This window comes from Apium graveolens, chromosome 11, assembly GCF_009905375.1.
Source record: "Apium graveolens cultivar Ventura chromosome 11, ASM990537v1, whole genome shotgun sequence".
Classification (NCBI taxonomy): Eukaryota; Viridiplantae; Streptophyta; class Magnoliopsida; order Apiales; family Apiaceae; genus Apium; species Apium graveolens.
Genome location: NC_133657.1, coordinates 329064 through 356853, shown reverse-complemented (window position 1 = coordinate 356853; position 27790 = coordinate 329064). Strand labels below are relative to the sequence as shown.

The window sequence follows — 27790 nt, the reverse complement described above, 5'->3', positions numbered from 1 at the left end:
TGTTTTAAGCTTTGCGGTATTTGGATTTTGTTTCGATTTTATACTGAATCGTATGATTTGATAGAAAGGCTCCTGAGTCCTGAACCAGCGAGGCTTATCGCATTATGCGGCTTAGGGTTCGACCCCTCGAGGTCAAGGTCGAGGCCTGGTCGTAGATCTTCCCACACTTGTTTACGCTTGTTTAGCAAATATTAAATTAGTCTATCTACCAACCTATGCATGTAGTCATCATTCATGAGCACTGTTTTTGTGTACTAAATCTTAAACTTGAACCTGATCCGGATTTATATTCATGTACCAATTTAGTAACACTAATCCGGAAATAATATATTCGTATTTACCCTTTTAATACATTAAAATATACGGATTATATAGAAGAAAAAAAATTAATCGTTAAAAAATGTAATAAAAAATTAAATGGTCAACACTAAAATATATTTTAGTATTTACAATTATATATATGTTATTTCGAATAGGTAAAATTCACATTTGGTATGTAATATAGATATGTATATTATATATTTTTAAAAATTTAACTATTTATGTAGTCCATGTACTTTCGTTCCGTGTCGTGTACATATATCGGAAACTCAAACACTAATTATTTGAGTCGTTTCGTACCGTGTTCACGTATCGTATACCAGTATTGTCGGGTCTACTCATTATTAAAGAAGTGTTGTTCGACACAAAATTCTAAATTAATCTATAATTATATATTCATATTTATAATAATATTAATATTAGTAGTTATTTATTAATAGATAAATTTCGTGTAGCTCGTATTGTTTTGTATATTTAAATGTTAGATACAAAACCGACATTAGTACATATTATATTTCATATTCGTGTATTTTTCGTGTCGTGTACTCAGAATACAAATACTAAATTTTTGTGTCATATACGTGTTGTATGAAAAAATTTCAGGTCCAACCTACAATAATACCCGCAGCTTCTCTCCCATCACTCAAAGACCAAATACTTGAAATAATTAGGGTGAAGTAATAGGAGATCTACGATATTGTGTTAATTTAAATGTGAAATAATTAATTTTAATCAATTTATATCCATAATTTACTTTTTTTATCAATTCTTCTTCTTGGATGAATAAAGAATGGTATAACTCGTTATTTTTTTAATAATTAGGCTTACATAATGATAATATATCCTAATAAATCTCGATTAAATGTGAGCCAAGGTCGAACCATTTACGCTAAGAGATAAATACCTTAACCTTGACGCTTAACACTTAAGTTATCTTATATAAGTCGTATATTTAATTGTATTGAATTTCTAGGAACATATACATGAAATTTTTATTCATGAAAATTTGATTCTTTAATCAATCTCACGGGGCCAAAATTAAAAATAATAGCATAACATTATTATTTGCATAAAATTGAAATTTATAATCCGGCCAAAATACAGATCTAAATATAATAAAGTTTACTGAGAATAGAAGTTCACGTAAGTACCAAAATTTGGTATTTTAATACTTTTAGCATCAAATTATACATAATTTCGTTTATTAATAAAGAGTATAGATTAATAATTTATAATAATTTGTAGTCGAATTTGAGATATAGTTGAATTCAGTATAGGAACTAATTTAAGTCACAATCATTATGTAGTTCGGAGCAGCTATGCGAAGTCTCTCCTAATCCGAATCTGTATAAAGTCTAAAATATAAATATACTAGTATTGTGTTGTCTTTGTGTTGTCTTATGTTTAGAAGAACATGAGAATATGGCTAAGAGGCTTAGAAGATGCACATCTGGATTTGATCCGTGTAAGAGGCTTAGAAGATGCAGCTCTGAAATCAAATCCTCCTGTCAAGCTGTTCTAGACGACGAGGATTTATTAACATTAATCCTGTTGCATGTCTCTGGTAAAAACCTCATGTCCTTGAAGTGTGTTTCAAGAAAATGGCACTCTCTCATCACCACTTCCCACTTTATTCATCTTCGTAACTCGCTTCCTCTTCGTGTCTCCGGTCTCTTCATTCAACGTCCCCTTGGTATCGGTATTCCTAACAAAGTCTACTTCGTTCCTCTAGACGATCAAGAGACTGTTTCTCCATTCAGAAATATCAATTTTGCTCATAACCCTTATGGTCCTGAAAATATTCGTATTCTGCAATCTTGCAATGGCCTTTTATTGTGCTCCACTGCCCTCTATAAGCCTGGCAAATATCGGTGTTATGTATATAATCCATCCACCAATGTATTAGCTACTCTTCCTAAACATCCTCCTTCTCGCACTAGGTTTGGTGTTTGTCATATCGGCTTAGCTTTTGATCCTTCAAAGTCGATTCACTACAAAGTTATTGCTTTTGGTTTTACATCTCGGTCTCAATCAAATTGTGTTGGCGACTTCTATATATACTCCTCTGAAAACAGGACATGGAAGGCCTCTGTAAAGTCTTATACTCTAGCGCCAGGAATGAACTTCCTTGGCGGTGTCTACTGGAATGGATGTGTGCACTGGTTAAGTGACTTGATGACTGAATCAGAACCAGAATCGTCTCTTTCTGATTGTTTGTACTTTAATGTGCACGAAGAAAGGTTAGAAACCTTTCCAAGGCCTCCTATTGGGGCGAGGTCCACTTCAAGAAGGAGTTTGTATTTTGCGCAGTCTGAAGACCATTTACATGTCATTGGGATTTTTCCTGGTGCCACTTCACTCAGCGTGTATGAGATGAAGAATGATTACTCGGAGTGGTTTGTCAAGTACAAAATTGATCTTGATCCAATTTCCAGAATTTTCCCAGAGATGAAAGATCGGGCAGTTCTTGAAGATCAAAGTGGTGATGTATATGCAGTTGATGTGCTCTCACTTATTAGAAGAGAACATGTCCTTGAGCATTCGTTCTTGGTACTGGAAATACCTGGCAAGGCTATACGTTACAATCTCGTGGATAGAAGCTTCAAATTGATACCGGACTTTAATGTGGACTCGGGTATTGAAAATATCGATCGTTGGGCCTTTGGAAGGTTTAATGTTTGGCAGTACATTGAATCTATATCATGTGTCTAGTTACAACAGTCAGACTGGCTCTGCCTTCCAACTGTTTCAGCAGCTGAAACGGCACCATTACAACCAGCCGGAATGTACGTTACTGGTAATGTATCCTGGCACCGCGATTCAGTCACTGAAACTAATATGGTTTTCATGTTCAGGTTGACTTGCTGTAGTACTAATAACAAGTATCCATTACACAATTAACTAACCATAAAGCAGCTGAAAAAACCAGCATTAAAAGCAGAGGTTAACGATAATGATGGGAAAACACAAGATTAAACTCGAAAATCAGATAAAGTCTATGACAAAACTTAACTCTGCAAGTAGTAAACTACCGTATCATCACCTCTGCAACTTTGCATTTGTGGGGAGCATTCAACATCTGTGCTCGTGATTTATCCGAATGCCCGTGATATAACTTTATATTTTTACAGTCCATCAACAAATGCTTCTGGAGAGGATCCAATGGGTATTGCTCGTGAAGCTTGTGTTCCTCAATGCACTTGATCACAGCTTTAAGTGCAGTCAGTTCTCTTTCATTCACCTCTTTCTGAAACACAAAACATTTATTATGTTATTCTGATTGAATCCGCAACAATGACTACTATCTGCCTTATCCTGCGGAGAACCAGCATCACACAAATTAGTTAGTATCTCATTCAATGGAAAGGACTAGTACAGTGCCTCGATAGTAAGCAAAGATATGTTTAATGATGTAGCAGGTGTTTTCAGGTGCTTGACCAAGAAGTCATTGGTGTAATTTACCTACATGGCTTGTATATTTATACGAATCTTATGCCAGGTCAAAAATTCTAATACCATTAACGTTATTTACCCGTGTCCGACAAAATCATGCACAAACAGGAACTAACAAGATCTTTAAATATGTATGTGAATACCAACCTGGCATTTTCTCATTTAATCCAAGGGACCGACACAATTCGGCTGTTTGATGGCGGCGAGAGACCATTGGTATCAGCTTAGATAGAATTCCCTGATCAAAATCCGAATTAATACGAAAAGTAGCGAGAATTTGTAAGAAAGCATGAGCTTCTACTGAGTTTCCATTGGTGGCATCAACATTAAGATTATCTAGTTTTGGCTTCCACTCTTCAGCAATAGCCTTGGCTCTGTCTCTTACATCGTCAGAGACTTCATACGAAACAGAATTCAGGTTAAGAGTTACTAATATAATGCTAAAACATTCCATCAACATGATACAATTCCGACGTACACCAAGAAGATATGAATCTCTTTTCCCATCCAGATTTCCCGATTCTATATTGTAGAAACCCTGAAGGGAGTCTAGCACTAGACTAGCTGGATCAGCAGCTGCTTGAAATGCAACTGGGACCTCCTCTTTTATGGCAACCAGGTTCTTGCGGTTATCTGATATAAACTTGTGTAGCCCTGCTGAATCATTTTCTTGGCATATATGTACGAGCTGAGGAAATGACTTCACTTTCACATTTTTGTTCTGAGAAAACTTTTTGACATCATTTAATTTTTACACAGAGGCCTTAACATCAGGTGTTTTCTCGTCTACAAACTGAGCCATACCTTGATCACTGGTAAATGCAAGAGGTCCAACACGAGTTTTTTTATGCATTGTTAAAGCATTAGTAATAGCAAAGACAGCGGCATCTCTCTTTTCTTGAAGCCTGTCCAGTGAAGCTTCTTCCTTGGCCATACTATCTGTTTCACGCTTAACCAGTATCTCATGGGCTTTGATTATTTTATTTTCATACCCCTTCTCTTGGTCTTCAAGTTCATTGAAACGTCTTTTAAGGGACTTCTCAAGTCCATGGAAGTGTTCTTCAAGTTGTTTCCATTTCATGTTAAGTGTTACTGCTCGGTGACTTTCAAGCTCTGTAAACGCTTTCTGAAGCTGTTGTATTTTAGAAGTAGTCGACTCTAACAGTGTAGCAACTGATTGTCTGTCCTCCATTATGGAAGAACCTGGAAACATACAAAGATAAACAAAGAGATCGAATTGATGGACTAAAATTTAAAATTGTAACAGCTTTCCATAAGTTAAAGAATGAAACTACCATAAACAAAATGAATCCACAAAATTATACTATAGAACTTTATTCCATTACTAAATGTAACGTTCACTGAAAAACAGAGGTGGAAAGTACTTGTAAATACGAGGCTAAGAGTTTCAAGCTACTTAATATCTGTTAAGTGATTTTCCTTGCTCGATCTTGCTAATGGCAGTCACATGCTATGAAGCACAACACAAAGCATAAAACATACAACCACTAACAAAATGCCAAAATAAGAGTTAATCACCTAATCTACGTGAAAATTAAATCCTGGGTTAATATAACTCAATGCATTTTAGATGCACAAGCCAAACCTTGTGCTTCCATGTTTTAGGCGGAAAAATGTTCAGTTTCAACTTTGGCATATATCCAACTTTCTTATCAACTAGCGCTTCTAGTTTGTTGACAGACCTGGGAATTGATACCCGTGTAAACTACTACTAGGGACTTGGTGAAATGGCTTGCGTTCTAGGAAGCATATCATCACCCAACAAATTCAACATGTTCTCTGAGAAGATTGAAATTTTAAGGCCAAAAGGGCCAACTGACAGCTACTATCATAAGTGAATAGTGATGCAGAGAAAAACACAACAAAATGTTTAACTTAGAGCTATCTACATTATAGCCATGAAGACAAGTGAGCTCAAAATGATGATCTTTTAACTTAAATTACCAAAATGGTAGCCGAAGTGAAGTTCATATCTAGCATCAACAAATGTGATATTTTAATATTGAAACAAGAAAATTAAGCTCAAAACATAGAGTAAACTAACAATGAAAAACATAGCACAAAATTAATGAATAAAGATAATAAAGAAAAGGAGCTGATAAATATTGTTGACGGAGGAATTTGGGAACAACAAAACTTGAGGGTAGCAGCCGGAAACAATATCTGTGATGGCAGTTCTTCGCCGGAAAAGTGAACAGTAACCGATGAATCCGATAAACAGTATTCGTCGGAAAAGATGAACAGTGTTTGGTGGTGATGATTAATGGGGGCTGAGATTGCTTAGGGTTAGTGGTGGCTCCTTTGCGCTCTCGCTTCTCACCCCTTACAATGTGCCTACGTACCCCTATTTATAGGGGATCAAGCCCACGTAGTTCTTGGGGAACAAGAAACCTTATGGGCTTAGATTTCTTATCCCGAGGCCCAATGGCAAACCCACTGAAAATCGTCTTCTACTAGCTTTAGGAATGTCCGCCGATGAGGCCCAACCACAAAGGCCCAAGGCTCGTCCGCGGCTTCGAGACTTCACGGATGAAGCATCTCCCTGGCCAAGGATAACCCTCCGCTACCAGTTGTTTCTCTAGTCCGTGGACGCAGGTATAGCCGTGGTTCACCCCAAATGTTGGACGCATCCTTGTCCCCCGATAAGGAGCCCCTACCAGATTACAGGACAAGTGATCCCAAACTTTTGGGTGCAAAGTGAAGGATACTCCAAAGTCTCCCAACGAGGACACCCGTTGACTACAAAGACAGAGCTCCCAAAGCACACACCAGATTTCACCCCACATCCCCAATGAGCACACCCATTGACTACAGGAGGAGGCCTTCAGTCCAGGCATACCCCTGGAGGTCTCTAACCACGGACACCGCCTTTCCTGTAGATATGCTACAGGAAGGAGTTCTTCAATAGAGTACCTGCATCAAATAGGTTAGTAATAACATTCTCCATCTTTCTTGAGTCTTCCAGAGAATCCATCCAAGCAGCACATAAAAGTGGCATTTATATGTCAAGTAGAAGTTGAGGGCGCGCCCTGACATCTCTGTATATTGGCGCCGCCCTGTGTCACCAGCCTTTGGTCTCTTCTTATAGCATTCTACATCATAGGGCGCGCTCTAAACTATTCATCGTTAGGGCTCGCTCCAATTCTGTCCAAGCCAACGAGCAAGTCTGTCAAAGCAATCATGTCCAAACAATCCGTCCATGGAGCCTTCCTTGCCCAAGACGCGCCCTAAGGCTCACTACACTACAAGTTTCAATTAAGAAATTTCTCTCCTCCTTCTCGATAACTGGGCGCGCCTCCGCCACCTGTTTGAGGGCGCGCCTTTAATACATGATAATCACAACCGTTAATCAGCTACTTAGTCAACGGGGCGCAATCTTTGGGCGCGCCTTCTATTTATGGAAACTCAATCTCATATTTTCCCTAGATTTCAGGCGCTTCCCCTTTGATTCTGCTCATTTTATTGATCCTAATCTGAATATTGTTTATACCAATTTTTGGGCATAACAACTACCCCCAAATTCCATATGTCATTGAAAATGGGATTGAAATTTTTCTTCACCTTTATTAAAATCCGTATAAACAAATCTTCAAATACTTTTTACAGGGCGCGCCCTGAATAGGGAGTGCCTCCCAATTTTTCCCTTAAAGTTTAAAGGATTTCATAATAATCAAATAAGGCGCGCTTCAAATAGGGCGCGTCCTAGAAGTTCAAACGGTTTTAAAAGTCGTTCCCCTTATTATTAGGGATTCACAATTGATATGAGTGATTTGACAGCTGTCATCTTTTTTACTATAAATATCAGTCATAATCAGTCATTTTTTCTTTTACTTTTACCTTCACCCCTTTTTCTTACTTTCTCTCTCTTCTCAAAAGCTCAAAACCCAGCGGTGTTGTTTTGCTCAGAACCAGCCTTCTCAGTTGCCATTCCCCAAATCTCTTTCAGTCAACTTCTTCTCCATTCGAAAAGGTACGACTGGCTTCTTATATTTCTGAATTTCGTTAAGTAAATCACATTGCATGCTATGTTACCTTTTTATCTTCCACTTCTGTTCTTGACGATATGTATGAAATGATGTATGTATCTGTGTATGTATATTTGTAATTTCAAATTTTGCTGCTTTAGATCTGAAATCGTTTGGGTCTAACTTTTACATTTGTGTTTTTGAGAATTTCATTCATTAATTACAATCTGCACCTGACCATCTGTGCCCTTAGAATCCATCAGCCACTTAGGACGCGCCCTATCTTGAGCTTATAACCTGTTCATGACCAGAATAGGGCGTGCCTGTAAAAAAGACTTTTAATGATAGGCTAAGATTTTCTTGACGGCGCGCCCCTTGTTAGAAGGCTTATTTCAGAAGGGAGCCGATATAGATCATAGAAAGTACTCTTCTCTTACACCCCCACCTATCTATCCCATTTTCTTTACATTTTTGTATCTCATTCTTTCGTATGGGGCGCGCCCTCAACATTTCTTTTGGTTTTCTTGATAGCTGGAAGACGAGGGCGCGTCCTCTCCTTTTCACCCTTTCAAGAATTTTCTCACCAATTTGGGGATTTATTCGCCCCCAAATACTTACTTCGATCCTCAACCTCCAAACGCCCACCACACTCCTGAATTTCTGAACCGGGTGGCGCGCCTTCTTCAGGATTCCAAAGAGGGTACCTTGATGGCAGATTCCTCAGATAATTTGTCCACGAACAATATTCTTTTATCTCGTAGGCAAGGCAAGCAGAAGCTGGTCTAAAAGGATAGATCCCCAATCCCAGATAGGACATAACTGGATGATGATGATTGGTTCGAGAGTTTGAATGCTGATAGATACAGGGGTATTGAGAGGGGTGTTAATGTAGGCGCAGGACCCTCTAAAGTATCCTACAGGACAGTATCCCCAAGTCCATCTCCCCAACACACAGAGGGCGCGCCTACGTCTCCCGTTCCTGAGGGTGCGCCTGAGACAAGTGCGTCCCCTCTTCGTGATGAAGAAAATTTCTTTGATGAAGACTCCTTCCAGTTTTCCACCTCTCCTGAACCTTCTCCAATCCCTTTCCACCACTGGGAAGTTTCTGATAGTGAATTAGATTTTCACTGGGATGAATTCGAACCATGTACTGAAGCTGTGAAGAAGCGTTTCAGGAAGGAGCATGGGAAGCTTTTCTGTGTGGGCCTGTCTTCAGCCTGTTCAGATGAGCAACTAGGATGGCTCATGGAGTTTTATGATATGGAAGGCATATGGGCGCGCCCTTTAAGCATGATGCGGCCCCATATCTTTAATTATGGGAGGAACTTTAAAATCCCCCGAATGGTGACCAGCCCCAAGCTAGTATCTTTGGGTATAGGCGCGCCCTTACATCCCTAACTTAGGGAAGTGATAGAACTGTATGATGTGGCTCCACTTCAACTTTCTCCCAACAGCTACAAGTTTATTATGGCTCTGTTTATCCTCTATATGGACTTGGGTTTTCCTCAACCGTCAATGGCAGAAGTTGCTTATTTTTTCAATCTAAGGAAATCTGACCATGGGTACTACTATCTGGTGGTGGACAAGCAGCACAACAAGAAAGGTTTTTCCTCTGGCAAGCTTAGCCATGAGAAAGGTTAAAAGGAAAACTTCTTTTACCTGTATGACGTTCCCAGAATAAGGATAAGATTCAACAAGTCACCGAGTAAGGGCGCGCCCTTTTGTTTTTTTTTCTTGTGTTATTTCTATATTTTTTCTTTCTTTTCTCATCCTTATACTTTTTCAGACAGACCAGCGTCCAAACCCCTTAAAGGCGAGCCCAAAAAACGAGCTGAAGCCCTCCTTAGAGTGGCTACTGACAGGTAGAACTTAAAAACCTTAGTCACTCAAACCAACTTGATGCGAGTAGGAATCCTTTCTGACCAAGTAGGAGTGAAGTGCAAACACGTAAAATTTAGGAAGGGTGCTCCTGTTTCTCGTGTTATTGACTTAGACAGTGAAGAAGAAGCTGAAGAAGAAGAGGAAGGAACAGAGGATGGCTCCTTACAAGGCCAAGATCCTTCAGGTTCATTCATTGTAGAATCTAAAGGCGCGCCTTTTCACTATTGGCGCGTCCTACTTCTTTTTTGTTAACTCTTCATTGCCATACTAGATAAAAAACTTTCGTTCATTTAATCTTTTCGTGTCTTCAGGGCGCGCCCTTTCACTCTAGGCGTAACATTTTACTTATATTTATCAATGATGTCTTTATCAATTGCTTTTATTTATTGCATCGTTCAACATATTTAACTGTCGTGTTTAACTAACATATCTTTATGTTTTGTGCAGAAATGGCTCCTCCAAGAATCCCCAAGTCTTTTAGGGCGCGCCCTGGTGATAAGCCTAGGCCCAAACCAAAGAAGGATGCTCCTGCTGCACAGGCATCTGTTCCAACTTCTGCCTCCATCCCTCAAATAGCACCTGCTCCAAAGAGGCCCATAATTGACCTTACAGAAAAACAGGGCGCGCCTAAGAGGCATAGAGCAGAGGACGCGCCCTCTGGCTCTTCCGTCGCCTTGAATGCTCTCGGCCCCATGGGTTCTCTTTATGTTTCAGATGAGGAAGTGGAGCAGTGGCAGGCCATGGACTTGGGGGATGCTATTCGTGCTTCTATAAAGGCATCTTGCCAACTATTCATCCATTCTACTCGAGTGGTGGACAAGCTACTGGAAGAGGGGGCGCGCCTAGAGAGGCTTCAAGACGACAACAACATTTTGAGGAACACCCTCAAAGACAAAGACTTTTTACATGCCAAAGACATTAAAGCTAAGGATTCTGAGATCTCTTTTCTCAAGGATGAGGTGGCCAATCTTACTTCCCAGCTAGAGATTGCCAACAAAAAGGCTACATCTCTCCACACTGAGCTGGGTGCAGCCAACTTGAGGATTGAGTATCTGGAGGAGCAACAGAAACTAGGCTGGCCTGATGAGAAGAGGGAAATATCTGATGAGACATTTTCCAATAGTTTTCACTTCTACAGAGTTGGCTTTGTGGCCAATGATTGTGACTACTCCTTTGAGAAGTTTGGGGAGGAGACTGTTGCTGAGATGGTGGAATTCAAAAAAGAGCATGCTGCTGAAATCAAAGCGAGGAGGATAGAACTTGGGTTGGAGAAGGAAGGAGGGGAGGGCGCGCCATAAGAGGAAGTCTCCAAGGACGCGCCTGAAGTTGATCCAACTGTCCCTCTTCAATCTATTCCCCCAACAGACCAGTCTCAAGGCGCGCCTTGATTATTTACAGCTTTAAATTTCAAATACTTATGAGGAGCCAGCCCTCTTTCGATGCTGTGCAAAGTTGTATGACTTATTTTTCTGCTACTCTTTTATTCTTGTATGTGTGACTCGTCGTTAATTTCATCTTTACTCAAAAATTTGTTAAGGCACTTTGATTTTTCCCTTGGCAATCATATGTTTCCATGGAGTTTGTTACTATATGGCGCGCCCTTTAACATATTTTTAGTGTAATTAATTTTTGTGTGATCTCAAAGTTTGTCATTTTATTTCTTTCTTCGTAGTGTTTGGATATAAGCTTGCGCCATATTGCAGATAATATGTACTTTTTTCCATTAGTACCTTTGCAATATTTTAATTAACTTATTAGTCCAAAGGCGCGCCTTAGTTTGGGGAGTTTTTACCTTAGTCTTATTTTGCTGGCCATGTGCATTTATTTCCTTTATCCTTGTCTACTATGTCTGTCTTGATTATAAAGCAGGAGCTATCAGATAGGGCGCGCCATTGATGTTTTTCAGATGAGAATTTTCATGTCAAGCAAATAGAGTAATTTTTGAAGTAACTTTTCTCTTTTATTGATAACACGCTCTAGTGTGTAAATTACACCAGTCCCATGGCTACTATGCTCTATGGGGAATTTATTTGAAATTTTTTCTTCCTTTTGCTAGTTCCAAGGTTCGCAGTCACATGTACTACCCCCTAGGCTATGAGGAATTTATTTACTACTAACCTATTACATAGGAATCAAAACAAGAAAATAAGGGGGACACAGCCACACCCTACTGATAATACTTCCGCAAATGTTCTGTATTCCATGCTCGAGGAATAAGTTTACCATCCAGATCTTCCAAGCGATAAGTCCCTTTCTAGAGTATAGCTTTAACTTTGTACGGTCCTTCCCAATTAGCTCCAAGCACCCTGTGCTGAGCTATCTTAGTGTTAGTCATAACCTTTCGCAACACGAGATCTCCAACCTTGAACGGTACGGATTTTACTTTTTATTAAAATACCTTGCGACCCTCTGTTGGTACGCAGCGAGTTTCACTTGAGCGTTTGCCCGAGCTTCATCTAACAGATCCAAGTGGAGCCTCTGGTTAACTTCCGCATCTTTCTCGACGAACGCATCTCTCCGTAGAGATCCTGCTCCTACCTCCACGGGAACCATTGCCTCATACCCGTAGGTCAACAGAAAAGGGGTTTCACCTGTGGTCGACCTAGGTGTCGTGTTGTAGGACCAAAGGACCATAGGCATTTCTTCTGGCCAATCCTCTTTCTTCTCTTCTAACTTTGCCTTCAAGGTATGTTTTATGATTTTGTTTATGGCTTTTGTTTGACCATTACTCTGTGGATGATAAACCGCGGCGAAGTCTTTTTTAATCTTTAAGTCTTCACAGAGCTTCCTTAATTCTTTACTATCAAATTGTTTTCCATTGTCTGAAATGAGCTTGTAGGGAATACCAAACCTGCATACTATGGAATTGAACACGAAATCCCTTATCTTCTTTGTCGTGATCGTGGCTAGTGGTATAGCTTCTGCCCATTTGGTGAAGTAGTCCACAGCTACCACGGCGTATTTCATACCCCCATTTGCTTTGGGTAACTCTCCAATGAGATCAATTCCCCACATGGCAAAAGGCCAGGGGCTTGCCAATGAGGTAATGGTGGATGTCGGGGTGTTGGAATAGTTGGCGAACCGCTGGCAACGATCACAAGCCCGGACAAAATTGAAAGCATCTTCCCTCATAGTCGGCCAGTAATACCCTTGTCTGAGCACTTTTAATGCCAAGGAACCACCCCCCGAGTGATTTCCACAAATCCCTTCGTGCACCTCTCTGAGAATATAATTTCCTTCTTCCATATCTACACAACGTAACAGTGGCTGGTTAAATCCCCTCTTGTATAATACCCCATCATATTCGACATACTTCGCAGCTTGGTACCGAAGGCGTCGAGCCTGCAGTTTATTCTCTGGTATAGCCCATGTCTGAATATAGTTATGGATGGGGGTCATCCAGCTGTCTTGTGGGATTTCTTGCGTTTGAAACACCTCCACCTCTGGGATACTTGGAACTTCCAGGATTCCCAAAGGGATTTGTCCAAGTTGAACGCTGTCCATCTGTGAACCCATCTTGGCCAAAGCATCCGCGTTACTATTCTCTTCTCGCGGAACACTTTCCAGTCTGGCACTTGAAAATTTTCCCAGTAGGCGTTTTGCACATCTCATATATAGCTCTGTCCGCGGTCCCCGGGCTTGAAATCCTCCGTTGACTTGATTTACAACTAGTTCAGAATCACTTCGAACTATCAAATTCACGGCCCCTACCTCCAGAGCTAATTTCAGACCATTGATCAAAGCTTCATACTCAGCATCATTGTTGGTAGCATAAAACTTGAAATGGATAGCACTCATCAAGCGGTGCCCTTCCGGAGTGATCAAGACAATCCCGACACCTGACCCGTTGTTGTTTACGGCCCCGTCCACGTGTAATGTCCACCAAGGGTGGGGGAGTTCCCGCTTATTGTCATCCTGATGACTTTCTTGCGAGGTTGGTTCTGCCAGCACTATGGCCTTATCATCAACTTCTTCATCAAACTCAAGTACGAAATCGGCCAGCGCTTGTCCTTTGATTGCCGTGCGAGGACAATATTCCAAATCAAATTGCCCTAGCTTCACGGCCCATTTTAACATTCTCCCTGATGATTCAGGTTTATGTAGAATATGCCGGAGCGGATAAGCGGTGCGAACTTCTATTCGGTGAGCCTGAAAATACGGTCTTAGCTTTCGTGCCGCAAGAATAAGAGCGTACACTAGTTTTTCCATGTTGGTATACCTGGTTTCCGCGTCCAGCAACCTTTTGCTTACATAGTATACAGGCCACTGGTGGCTTGCTGCTTCCTTTACCAATACGGCACTAACGGAATATTCAGACACCGCCAAGTACAGAATCAATGTTTCTCCGTCTTCTGGCTTGGCCAACATCGGAGGATTTCCCAGTTGTTCTTTGATTTTCAGAAAAGCTTTTCACAGTCCGGGGTCCACAGAAAGTCCTTCCCTCTCCCTTTGATTGCTTTGAAGAATTCTTTGCACCTATCCGACGACTTTGACATAAATCGATTTAGGGCCGCGATTCTTCCTGTCAGACTCTGTACCTGTTTGACGCTGATGGGAGATTTCATGTCTAGCAGAGCTTTTATCTTCGCCGGGTTAGCCTCAATCCCCCGGAGGTTGACCATGAATCCCAAGAATTTCCCCGACTCTACACCGAACATGCACTTCTGCGGGTTTAGTTTCATCCTATATTTTCTCAGAATACGGAACATTTCGGTTAAGTCGGCGATGTGATCTTCCGCCCTTTTCGACTTCACGAGCATGTCATTCACATACACTTCCATAGTTTTCCCAATCTGCTTCTTGAACATTTTGTTTACCAACCTTTGATAAGTGGCACCGGCGTTGATCAAACCAAATGGCATTCCGATATAGCAGTAGAGCCCTCTATCAGTGATGAAAGAGGTGTGCTCCTGGTCAGGCTCATACATAAAGATCTGGTTATACCCGGAGTATGCGTCCATGAAGCTGAGCAGAGCATGTCCTGCCGTGGCGTCGACCAACTGATCAATTCTTGGTAGGGGAAAACTATCTTTCGGGCACGCTTTATTCAGGTCGGTGAAGTCCACGCACGTTCTCCATTTGTCGTTGGGCTTTTTTACCAACACCGGGTTTGCCAACCATTCTGGGTAGAAAGATTCTCGAATCAGTCCGACGTCTATGAGCCTCTCTACTTCCTCTGCTAGGGCTATTGCTCTACGGCCCTTCGCTTTTTCCGAACTCCCTTATGCTTGGGGTCGATATTCAATCGGTGGCACATTACTTCTAGATCAATCCCCACCATATCAGAATGGCTCCATGCAAATACATCAAAGTTTGCCAACAGAAATATTGAAAGACCTTCCTTTAACTTTGGTGCCAATTGGGACCCTATTCTCAGGACCTTACTCGGGTCTTTTTCATAACAGGGATTTCGATCGTATCTTCTGATGGCCCCATCTTTTCCGTCGGCATTGGTATCCGGGGATCCAATTCAGGGGAATCATAGATCTCCTGGTCTTGTAGAGGGGGTGCATCCCCTTTAGGAGGTGTGCCTTGCGTAGTAGAGTCATCAACTTCTTCAGTATATTTTACGGGCAAAGGTGCTCCTGCAAGGGGAAAGGCATCACCCTGTTCGAGGCTTTGCAAGACATCGAATCTTCCTTCTAAACGTTCCCCATGTAAATCTGCTTGGACTATAGTATCCATCGCCTCCTCTTCTTCCAACATCTCAATTCTGATTGCGTCTTCCAAGTACAACATTGTCGGGGGCAACTCAGAGGAATGTTCTTCTTCTTGCTCAACATAATAGTGGACTTGGATTTCCTCAGTTGGTTGCTCAATGCTTTTCTCCCGACCCACGTCCGGAGTATCATCGGTGTGGGAGTCTTTTCTAAAACCTTTCATTGCTGCCTGTAGCACTCCCGTGAGTCATACTGGGAATCCTTTATACTTCCCACTCCATTTGGCGTTGGAAATTTGATAGTTAGGTGATGAATTGAAGTGATGACTCTCATTTCCCGCAGAAAAGGTCATCCCAATAACACGTTGTGGGAGGATTCCTGATTCAGGACCTTAAATTCAAGCATCTTTGTTACCGACAGTGGGCTTTCTCCCAGTGTACATGGAAGCCGAATCGACCCCATGACTCTAACTCCTGCACCTGAAAAACCATAGACCCGCGAGTCTTCCCCCGACATATCCTGATCAGGCAGTCCCATCTTTTTGAAGGTGCTGTAATAGAGGATGTTTGCTGAGCTCCCATTATCCACGAAGGCTCTATGGACATTCTTTGTTCCGATTTGGATGGAAATAACTAGTGCATCATTGTGGGGATGATGTACCAATCGGGCATCTATTTCTCTGAAAGTGATATCAATGGACTCACCCTTAAACACCTTGGGTGGCCGAGTTTCCACCCTATGAATATCTGTGAGAGGCCTGAACCGGGCTTTCCTAGCGTATTTTGCCAAGGCTCGGTTGCTGCATTCGATTCCGGGATCTCCCCCGTAGATTGTACGGATACTGCCATCCCTGACAAATTTATTTTCCTCCAGGGTATCATTGTTTGTCCCGCGTGGGGCTCGTCTTTCCTCTTCTCTTGTCATGTCATCCTTGTGCTTCCTTCCTTCCTTGACTACCCATTCTCCGAGGTATCCTTCCTTGATAAGCGCTTCGATTTCGTCTTTTAAATGTCGACATTCATGCGTGTTATGTCCAGATGATTCATGGTATTCACAATATTTTTTCTTGTCTTTGCTCTGCCATGATGATAAAGCTTCAGGTTTTCTAAATAGCCCTTTATTTCTGTTTACCTCGTAGATATGATCGATAGATGCGACCAAAGGTGTGTACCGGCTTGTCCTGTAGTCATAGTTTGAGGGAGGGCTCCATCCCCTCCTTGTTCTTGCTGCATTTACCCAGTCTGGGCTTCGACTATCCCTTCGGTATCTCGGGCTTGGGGACCTATCCCTCTTCCTTCCTTTGTTTCTCTGACTCGACTGTGAAGTCGGTTGTACATCTGCCAAAGATTGTTCTATAGCTTTAAAATATTCCGCCAAAGCGAAGAGATCTGCGAGAGTGGTCGGATCTTTCCCTTGCAAGTGTTTCCAAAAATCTGAACCAACCCTTAATCATGCGATCAAGAAGCTTTTTAAGGCTTCGTCCGATGCTCCCCTCATGCTAGTAGATTCAGCGTTGAACCTTTTGAAGTACGATGTCAAGCTTTCATTTTCCCTTTGCCTAACATTGGCAAGAGTTGTGACAGAGGGTGCGTATCTCACCGCGGCTTGAAACTTGGTTAAGAACAAATTCTTCATCTGATCCCAAAAGGTGATCACTCCTGGCCCGAGCTTTTGAAACCACTGCTGGGCACTTTCTCTAAAGGTTGCCGTCAAGAGACGACATCGAGCCGAGTCCGGGACTTGGTACACATCCATCTCTATATTAAAACGACCCAGGAATTCTACCGGATCTGAGTTTCCGTGGAAACGGAGATCGCTAGTAGTGTTGCGATACCCAGCCGGCAATTGTGCCTCTCTTACTGCTGCCGAGAATGGGGAAGGGATTTTGGCTGTAGTCGTCACTCTGCCCTCGAGGTGGTTAAGTAGCCTTTTCAGATCTCCTATATTGAAAGTTCCCATGCCAGGAATGGTCTGCATTTGAGGTTGCGGACCTTGAGGTTGCAATGGAGGTGTTTCCACTTGATTCCCCCGGGAGGAGCTTGCTGCTGGTTCGTATTTCGGGCGTCTTCGGGTATTATGATTATTTCAGGATTTCGTTCTTGGTTTCTCCCTTGATTCTCTTCTCCACCTGGGCCGCGGCCCCGAGCCGTACCGCGATCATAGTTTTCTATATTTCTGTGATCATCATGTTCCGCATAGCCATCTTCTTGGTTATTCCAGCGGGAATCAAGGTGACCGCGGTAATTACCACGACGGCATCCTTCTAAATATCTACCTCGGCCTACACCTCTTCCTCTCCATTGAGGCCTTCTCCAACGATCGTTTCCATATCCACGCCCATATCGATCCAGCGATCTGCGGGGATGAGCTCTCTCATGATCGTGGTGCCGCTCCCAATTTTCCTGGAAATTCAGGGGCACACGCGTTGGATCGCGGTGCCGCTCCTGATTTTTCTGGGAATTCAGGGGCACACGCGTTGGATCGTGGTGCCGCTCCTGATTTTCCTGGGAATTCAGGGGCACACGCATTGGATCGCGGTGCCACTCCCGATTTTCCTGGGAATTCAGGGGCACACGCGTCGCATCATGGGGTGTCACATCTCCACGATCAGCTTCTTTCTGCCACTCAAGTAATAACATTCTCAAATCGTCATCGCCCAACCGAATCCCCAAGCGATCTTTCAGAGCTGCGAAGCCTCGTTGCTGATTCTCCGGCATCGACTCTGCCTGTTGGCGTTCCTCGAGACTACGTCCAGAGCGGTGCGGATGGGTGGCTCTCCGGGTGTCTGTCCGCAGAATTTCTCGTCCATCAGCATCTTCTTCCACTAGCTCGATGATTGGGGACGTGTCATTAGAATAGTCCAGGCGTCGTGGGGTTATCGACACACGCCCTCTTTCAGTGTGGCCATGACCGGACGAGACATCCCTATCCGTCATTGGTGCTTTTCCAGGTGCATGGGCCGCTCGGTTGTGGCGAAGACCCCTCCTGGCCTTGCGTCATTCCACAGTGCTCAACCGTGAATCGAAACCATTCAAAGCATCGCCCATGCGATACAGTTGTTACAACAAGTCGGCGTTGCTGATGAGCACAGGTGGTTGTCCTCCAACGTCTGGCGTGGGATGATCAGTCATTGGCGGAACGTAGGGTTCATATTCGTAGCCATGATCAGAATCTTCTTCAAAACTTCCATCATGATATTGAGACATCCTTCCTCCCAGATGCAGATCTTGATTAGCCCCTCCTTCTAGCGCCAATTTGTTAACGGAGGAATTTGGGAACAACAAAACTTGAGGTTAGCAGCCGGAAACAAGATATGTGATGGCAGTTCTTCGCCGGAAAAGTGAACAGTAACCGATGAATCCGATGAACAGTATTCGTCAGAAAAGATGAACAGTGTTTGGTGGTGATGATTAATGGGGGTTGAGATTGCTTAGGGTTAGTGGTGGCTCATTTGCGCTCTCGCTTCTCACCCCTTACAATGTGCCTACGTACCCCTATTTATAGGGGATCAAGCCCACGTAGTTCTTGGGGAACAAGAAACCTAATGGGCTTAGATTTCTTATCCTGAGGCCCAATGGGAAACCCACTGGAAACCGTCTTCTACTAGCTTTAGGAATGTCCGCCGATGAGGCCCAACCACAAAGGCACAAGGCTCGTCTGTGGCTTTGAGACTTCACGGATGAAGCATCTCCCTGGCCAAGGATAACCCTCCGCTACCAGCTGTTTCTCTAGTCCGTGGACGCAGGTATAGCCGTGGTTCACCCCAAATGTTGGACGCATCCTTGTCCCCCGATAAGGAGCCCCTACCAGATTACAGGACAAGTGATCCCAAGCTTTTGGGTGCAAAGTGCAGGATACTCCAAAGTCTCCCAACGAGGACACCCATTGACTACAGAGACAGAGCTCCCAAATCACACACCAGATTTCACCCCACATCCCCAATGAGGACACCCATTGACTACAGGAGGAGGCCTTCAGTCCAGGCATACCCCTGGAGGTCTCTGACCACGGACACCGCCTTTCCTGTAGATATACTACAGGAAGGAGTTCTTCAATAGAGTACCTGCATCAAATAGGTTAGTAATAATATTCTCCATCTTCCTTGAGTCTTCCAGAGAATCCATCTAAGCAACATATAAAAATGGCATTTATATGTCAAGTAGAAGTTGAGGGCGCGCCCTGACATCTCTGTATGTTGGCGCCGCCTTGTGTCACCAGCCTTTGGTCTCTTCTTATAGCATTCTACATCATAGGGCGCGCCCTAAACTATTCATCATTAGGGCTCGCTCCAATTCTGTCCAAGCCAACGAGCAAGTCTGTCAAAGCAATCATGTCCAAACAATCCGTCCATGGAGCCTTCCTTGCCCAAGGCGCGCCCTAAGGCTCACTACACTACAGGTTTCAATTAAGAAATTTCTCTCCTCCTTCTCGATAACTGGGCGCGCCTCCTCCACCTGTTTGAGGGCGCGCCTTTAATACATGATAATCACAACCATTAATCAGCTACTTAGTCAACGGGGCGCAATCTTTGGGCGCGCTTTCTATTTATGGAAAGTCAATCTCATCTTTTCCCTAGATTTCAGGCGCTTCCCCTTTGATTCTGCTCATTTTATTGATCCTAATCTGAATATTATTTATACCAATTTTTGGGCATAACAAATATTTGAAAATAGAGGTACAGAAGTAAATGAATGAGAATACTTACGGGATCGATCAAGTAGGAGTGATAAATGGCATGGAATTCAGAGCACATCGCCTAAGAAAATGAATGAAATAAGAGGAAAGAGATGGAACTGAAAGAGGAAAGTGAAAGTTGTTAGATACCCCAACAACAACAACGTGAATGTATAGTACCTTGCACTGCTGTCACTTTCGTTTTTGCATTTTTACTAGTTCGCCGAGCGGCGTAGTTATTCGGTTGAGATAGTGATTTGGGTTGATAAAACTTATTCAAGCAACATGACACATTTCATATTAAGCTCAGAAGCTGAGCTGACAGATAATACAGTTGTGCAGGATAGTCTGTTATGAAATCAGTTAGAGAATTATACATATAGTTTTGTATAGCTTAATGGGTAGAAGGTTCTATGAAGTGATATAAATATGAGAACAGTCTCATTGTATGTATGAAGTTTTAGTTTTCCTCATTCTCAATACTAAAATGTAGATATATATTTTCTTCTTCATTTAGTCATCTCTGCAGTATATCAGTTCAAACTCCATTTTTGTCATCGTATCAGAGCCATCGACTTTTCTCTTTGATTAATCTCTCTCCCTTGTTTTGATTTCGTTTCTGTATGCATCGATCATATGCTTCTGCTGTATCTGCTTCTTCAATGACTGCAACTTTATCAAACACCACATCTACACTCAATACACCAATTGATATCAATCATCTGTATTATCTCAGTTCTGCAGATCATCCAGGCCTTCCATTAGTGAATGAACCACTAACAGACCATAACTATCATCATTGGAGTCGATCTGTTCAGATCGCTCTTTCTGCTAAATTGAAGCTAGGCTTCATTGATGGGTCCCTTGAGCAGCCTACTGATGTTATTTAACTGTCTCTCTAGAAACGTAGTAATGATTTGGTGATTTCATGAATTCTCAATTCTGTTTCTTCAGAAATATGCAAAAGCGTCGTGTATTTGTCAACTGCAAAGTAGATCTGGCATGTTCTCGCAGCTCGTTACTCTCAGACTAATGTACCTCAGTTATTTCAACTCCATAAGGATTTGGCCTCACTCACACAAGGTACCAAATCCATTACTGCTTACTTTACTCAGTTTCGAGGCTTGCTTGATGAATTGGATAGCTTATCTCTTACTCCTCGCTGTATTTGTGTCAATTGCAACTACGTTTGTCATAATTCTCATAAATTGGATGCTTATAAGAAATATATTAAGCTGAGTCAATTTTTAATGGGATTGAATGATCAATTTACAAATACTCGTGGTCAAATCCTTCTTATGGTTCCTTTACCTGATATTACTCATGCATATTCAATGTTACTGCAAGAGGAGAATCAACGTAATTTTACGCAACAATTGTATATAGCTATGAATTTACAAGTTAATTCAACCTCTAAGCAGCCTGTTAGAATAGTTGTGGATACTTCTGTTATGTGTGAGTATTGTAAGCGTACAGGACACACTAAGGACAAATATTTTGTCTTGTATTGTAATATCCCGTAATTTTTAGAATTAAATTAATAATAGAGTAATAGAATAAAAAGGAATAAAATTAGATAAAGATTAGGATATTAGAATTGGATTCGATTAATGAGCCTAAAATTTGGATCAGATTCCAATATGGATAACTTGTGGGTTAAGATATAGGGTTTTCTATCGTTATAAATACACCCTATTCGTCCTCCTCGTTTTAATCATTAAAATTCGTAGGCCTTTTTCTCTCATAAATCAACAATCTTGTAAAATTCGTAGTAAATTCATCGTAATTCGGAATTCAGTGATTTTGGACTTTTCGGAAAGATCTTTTCGTTCTCTACAACTTTCGTGTTTCGTATTTTCCAAGATAACATCGTTTAGAGTGTCAAAAAGAGTAATTTCAGATCTGGTCAGACTTTGAGGTAAGTACTTTTTGACTTACTTTTGTTTTCGGAAAAGTTTTGATACTTTAATTTTCAAATTTCGTATAAGATATAAGATTTATGTTTCGAACTGTATAATAAATAAGATACGAGAATCTTTTGAAACCCAGTCTCTACGTTTTCGAACTCGTTCGTAATTTATGCTATAGTTCCGGAACTAGCCTTAGATACCCTTAGTAGACGCACGAGTGTGCAACTTTAGATACCTATTAAGGGAGCGTAATTATTGAACTTTCGATGCCGACCACCGACAAAGTGTGGTATAAAGAATAAGAATAAGATGTCGGTTACTGGTAAAGTGTGGCCGTATATCAAGACTGAAAGGAAAATGTCCTAAGTCCAATCATGTATTAGGATTTAGGAATAACTTTTATATAATCTGTTTTGATTTCATTAATATTAATAAAAGACTTGTTTTATTTTTATTACGGGCTCTATCTATTTAAGTGTTTAAATAAGATATACCATAGTTTAGAGTAAAGCTTTTTATGGATTATGATGAGATCATAATAGTGAGACCTAAAAAGATGATAACTCTAAACTTAAATAGTTCCTGGTCATAGGATTACTAACTGGTAATTAATAATCCGCAAAGATCGGTACATACTATGCTTGCTTCATTATGAAGGATGTCTGTTCTCATAGACATTTGTGTGGTGACACTATAGCTAGTATGTAGGTGCTTATTATAGAATAAGTTCACTGAACATGACTCGCCTAGCTGAACAACTGATGGAGTTCACTCACGTGTCAGCAGTTGTTCGCTTAGTGATAGTTGTACAAGTATCCTTGGACTTGAGGTCATCATAGTCATCTTGTGTACACTGAACTATGCTTTGGTTTAGTTCTTAGTCTCCAGGGACAATTATTAGGGCTCTTCTGGGTATAGGAATTTGTACACGAAGATAGTGTATGATCAATAAAGGATCTACCCCTTCCAGTGAAGGAAGCGAATGTTCAAGGCTGATCCACTTATGCTAGTTCAGGAATCTCTGGCCAGAGTGAATGAAATTAGAAAGGAGTTTCTAATTTGCATAGAACTACTTATAATAAATGGTAAGCAAGTGATTAAATTAGATAGGCTTGACACGAGATCCATGCCTTGTATTTAATCGGGATATTGTAGGGTAGAAGGAGTTTATTGTACGGTAACTATTCACTGACAGGTTCTTGGTATTCTAAGCAGTGAATTCATATTATCCGGATAGTCGCGATATGTTGAGAAGCATCACTCACGATGTAGAATAAATGTGATTAATTAATTAATCATATTTAATAAATTAGAGAATTTATATAAATAATGATAAAATAGTTTTATTATTATTTATTTCTACTACCGGCTTAATATTGAACCTACAGGGTCACACCATAAAAAGAGAATGATTTATTGGTGGAGGAATTAATTAATAATGGCTAATAATTATTTATTTATGAAATAAATAATTAATTGGCAAATTTAATAATTGATTAAATTAGATTTAATTGATTATAAATTAATTAAGAAAAGTTCTTAATATTATTAATTAAGGATTTAATTTTTGGAAATTAAATCAAGAGAGAGAATTATTTCTAAAGTGTTTAGAAAAAGGATTAATGATTAAAAGGTGTTTTAATTATTAATGAGAATAATAAATGGGATAATAATAATAATATTTATGGGAAAATTTCAGCTGAAAATTTTGCCTATAAATACACTATTATAGACCCTATTTTATTCTAACCCACATCGAACCCGAAAACCCAAAAAGTTTGGAAAACCCAATTCTCTCCACCTCCTTCCTCCTCCTTAACATCGTTTTCTTGGTGGATACCGGTGGAGTGCTTCACACTTGAGGAGCAACTGCTAAGGATCTCTGATCGTTGTCTCCGAATTATTTTAAAAGGTTAGATTCGATCCCTCGAATTTTTATTCACGATTTATATGCTTTTATTTGGATTTTGTATGTGCAAAAAGTGTTTTTCCATGCCCCCGCTGCGTTAAAAATCCAACAATGGTATCAGAGCATAGGTTGTATGCATATAGATCTGTGGTAAAAATTTCTGAATTTTATGCGCTTGTATGAATTAATTATGATTTTTACAAGTTATATTATGGATTAATTTTGTCTGATGAGAAATCGTTTCTCAGAATAATTTTTAATGTTGATCTGGGTTCTACAAGTGTTGTAGATCGTTTGGGTATTTTTTTCATAATTTTAGGATGTATAGATTTTTTATTATGAATTTTTGAAGTTCTTGTAATTAAATTCGTAATTAAATAATTATATATATATATATGAATTGTATGTATATATATATTGCATCTGCATATATCCTGCATCTCTGTTGCTGTCTGTGCTGCTGTGCACGGAAAGAATAAAGAAGACAGAGTCTGACACGCTGTTCGAGGAGAGAGAAAAACGGCGGTTGACTGAAAAGGACGAAGGACCGCGCATCGACCACGCGCGCGTGGGACTCACGCGCTGGCTTGCCACGCGCGGCGCGTGGAAGACACGCGCTGGTGACGACGTGCTGACGTCATGCTGACGTTATCAGATGACGTCATGCTGATGTCAGCATAGGGGTTAGGGCGCGTGGGTGCGCGTGGCGGAGTTCAGACACGCGCCTGACAGCGCGTGTGCGTGTGTCGGCGCGTGGGGAAACTTCTTTCGGCGCGTGAGGGCACGTGCGAGGTCAGATTAGGGCGATTTTGGTGCCGTTGGATTCGTCTTTTCGAGACGCTTCTAATGGTATATTATATGATATTTTATGAAATTGTTTCGATCTGTTTATAGCTAACAGAAGTGTTTTTTAAGTTGTTTTTAACTGTTTAAATTGCTTTTAAATGCTTCATGTGATACATAGAGATGTATAATGCTTAGACTAATGTGCTAGATGATATAACATGCCTACCTTGATATTTATTCATGTTGATATATGTGATATATGCTTAGTTTATCATGCGATGATAGATTTAGGTGAACTTAAATGAACATAAGGCGTTTGTTAGACAACCTAGTATAGTGAAATTGTTTCATAACCTTAAGAACAATATTATGAATACAATCATGAGATTCTTGTGTTTGTGAAACACGTAATTGAATATGAATTTTCGATATGAGAGAAAGGATGATTCTGTCAACAACAGATTTCTATCTGTAAGAAAGGGTTATTAAGTGACGCCTCTTGACAATGCTCCACCCGATCTGGGAATCATCTGATTATTGATTATTGATTTGAAATATTTAATTTAAAAGGAAGAATCTCTTTATAATATGATTATGATTGTAACGTAATATAATCCCTCTAAAATTAAATAATATCAAGTAGTAATTGGCCAATGACTCAACGGGCTTGTGTCGGTCATAGCCTTCCAACATGGTAGAAAGTAGTTCTTATTTTTGAATCATTGTCGTTTCGTGCCACAGCCGAGGGCTTTGATTTCGAAATAAGAAATACTTGTCTATTACATAGAGATGTGTACATTGAATAAGAATCTAAAGGTCGTTACGTGCCACAGTCGTGGGCCTTTGGGGACTGATTCAATTGTACGGAATGTTGGGTTAGACTTGACTTAGAATATTGAGTTTGTCGTGCCACAGCCGTGACTCAATTATTCAAGAGGCTAAAGTTTGATTAGGGAATAACATTAGATGTAATTGCCAAGAGTTGTCTGCCTATTGAACATTACATGGCGTTTCGTGCCACAGCCGGGGTTGTGTAATGGAATGTAGGATCCCTATTCCCACTAGCATTATGAATGCTTAATTTTTCATGTAGGGGGTTGAATAAATTAGGAAAACTAGTGGGAGCCACTTATGAATAAAGACCCGATTCATATAGTGTTTTAAAATGAAATCGAATATTTGCTAAATGTTGTTATGTGTTTATCATTTACAGATTTACAATATACATTATGTCTTCTGCACTATCACTCAGGAGCATACTAGATGCTCACAAATTGACTGGTCCTAATTATGCTGACTGGCTTCGAAACTTGAGAATTGTTCTCAGGATTGAGAAGCTGGAATACGTGATTGACTCACCTAAGCCTACTGAACCTGCTAGTGATACACATAATGATGAACATTTGTGTATCATAAGTGGATAGATGATGCAAATGTTGCTCAATGCATCATGCTAGCTTCCATGAACATTGAGCTACAAAAGCAACATGAGCATATGGATGCTCGCACTATCCTCATGCATCTACAAGAGTTGTATGATGTGGCGGGGAGGACAGCTCGATATGAGATATCGAAGGAGCTGTTCGGTTGTAGGATGTCTGAGGGATCATCTGTGAATGACCATGTACTTAAGATGATCAATTTGATTGAACATCTTGGACAACTTGGTTTTGCCATGGATGGGGAGCTGAGCCAAGACTTGGTCTTGCAATCGCTTCCGAGTTCGTTCTCGCAGTTTGTTGTGAACTTTCACATGAATAAGTTGGATGTCAGCCTGCCTGAACTCCACAACATGTTGAAGACTGCGGAATCGAATTTCCCCCCTAAGAAGAGTTCTGTTCTTCTAATTGGTGAAGGTTCCAATCCTAAGAAAAGGAAGAGGAACTCTTCCAAGAAGAAGAAAGTAGGTGAGAAAATGCCGGTTCCACCAAAAGCTGAAGACCCCAAGAGCAAAGTTGTTTGCTTTCACTGTAATAAGGTGGGGCACTGGAAGAGGAACTGCAAGGTTTACCTTGCAGAATTGAAGAAGAAGGGTAGTGAGACTACCGCTTCTGATTCAGGTATGTTCATGATAGAAGTGAATATGTCATTTCTACTTGGGTATTAGATACCGCCTGTGGTTTTCAAATCTGCAATTTGTTGCAGGGACCAAGGAGAAGTAGGACTCTTGAGGAAGAGGAGGTGATTCTACTGATGGAAATGGAGCAAGAGTTACTGCTGTAGATGTAGAATCATTTCATTTACATAGGCCTACGGGCAAGACTATTGTTTGAAATAATTGTTATTTTGTTCCCTCGATTGTGAGGAATATTATTCCCAAGTTAGACTTGGCTGGATTTTCATTTATTATTGAGAATAATGAATGTTCTATTCTTAGAGATAATATTCTTTGTGGACGTGGTACTTTAAATAATGGTTTGGACATATGTGACATAATTTACTTCAGATTGAACAAACTAATAAAAGAAAAGGGATGATGAAAATCTCACTTCATAGTGGCACTACAGTCTCCATTTAGTAGACATGGAGAGATGACTGCAAATTTGCTAGGAATGGTACACACAGATGTATGTGGACCAATGTCTAAGCAAGCCATGGGTGGATTTTCATACTTCATTACTTTCATAGATGATAGATCCAGATTCGGATATGTGTTTGATGAAACACAAGTCTGAGGCCTTTGAAAAGTTCAAAGAATATAAGTATGAAGTGGAGAAACAACCAAACATAGTATTATAACTCTTCGATCAGATCGAGGTGGTGAATACTTTAATGGAGTGTTTCTAGATTATCTCAAAGTAAATGATATAGTCTCCCAGTGGACTCCTCCAGATTAGTATCTGAAAGGAGAAATTGAACTTTGTTAGACATAGTTCGGTCCATGATGAGCTATGCAAATCTTCCAGTATTCCTATGGGGTTATGCATTGGAAACCTCAACATATTTACTGAATAAGGTGCCTTCCAAAATCTGTTCCTCAAACTTCGTATGAGATATGGAAAGAAAGGAAACCGAGTCTTAAACACGTTAAGATTTGGGGATGTCCAGCTTATGTCAAGTAAGTTGACCCAGATAAGCTGGAATATCGATCCGTAAAATGTAGTTTTGTGGGATATCCTAAAGAGACTTTAGGGTATTACTTTTACACCGATCATCGGGTGTTTGTATCCAGACATGCTACCTTCTTGGAAAAGAGTTTATCCTTGAAGG

At 40.8% G+C, this 27790-nt stretch overlaps 1 protein-coding gene and 1 pseudogene across 1 annotated transcript; one reads left to right on the top strand and one right to left on the bottom strand.

Moving 5' to 3' along the window:
- The first annotated feature begins 1793 nt into the window (after nucleotides 1-1793).
- On the top strand, nucleotides 1794-3354 carry LOC141698299 (F-box protein At5g07610-like). The gene has a single exon (XM_074502972.1). The coding sequence runs from the start codon at nucleotides 1897-1899 to the stop codon at nucleotides 3031-3033; it is 1137 nt and encodes a 378-aa protein (XP_074359073.1). The 5' UTR covers nucleotides 1794-1896; the 3' UTR covers nucleotides 3034-3354.
- Nucleotides 3355-3862: 508 nt separating this feature from the next.
- On the bottom strand, nucleotides 3863-5178 carry LOC141698300 (FRIGIDA-like protein 3; annotated as a pseudogene).
- Between the last annotated feature and the right edge of the window lie 22612 nt (nucleotides 5179-27790).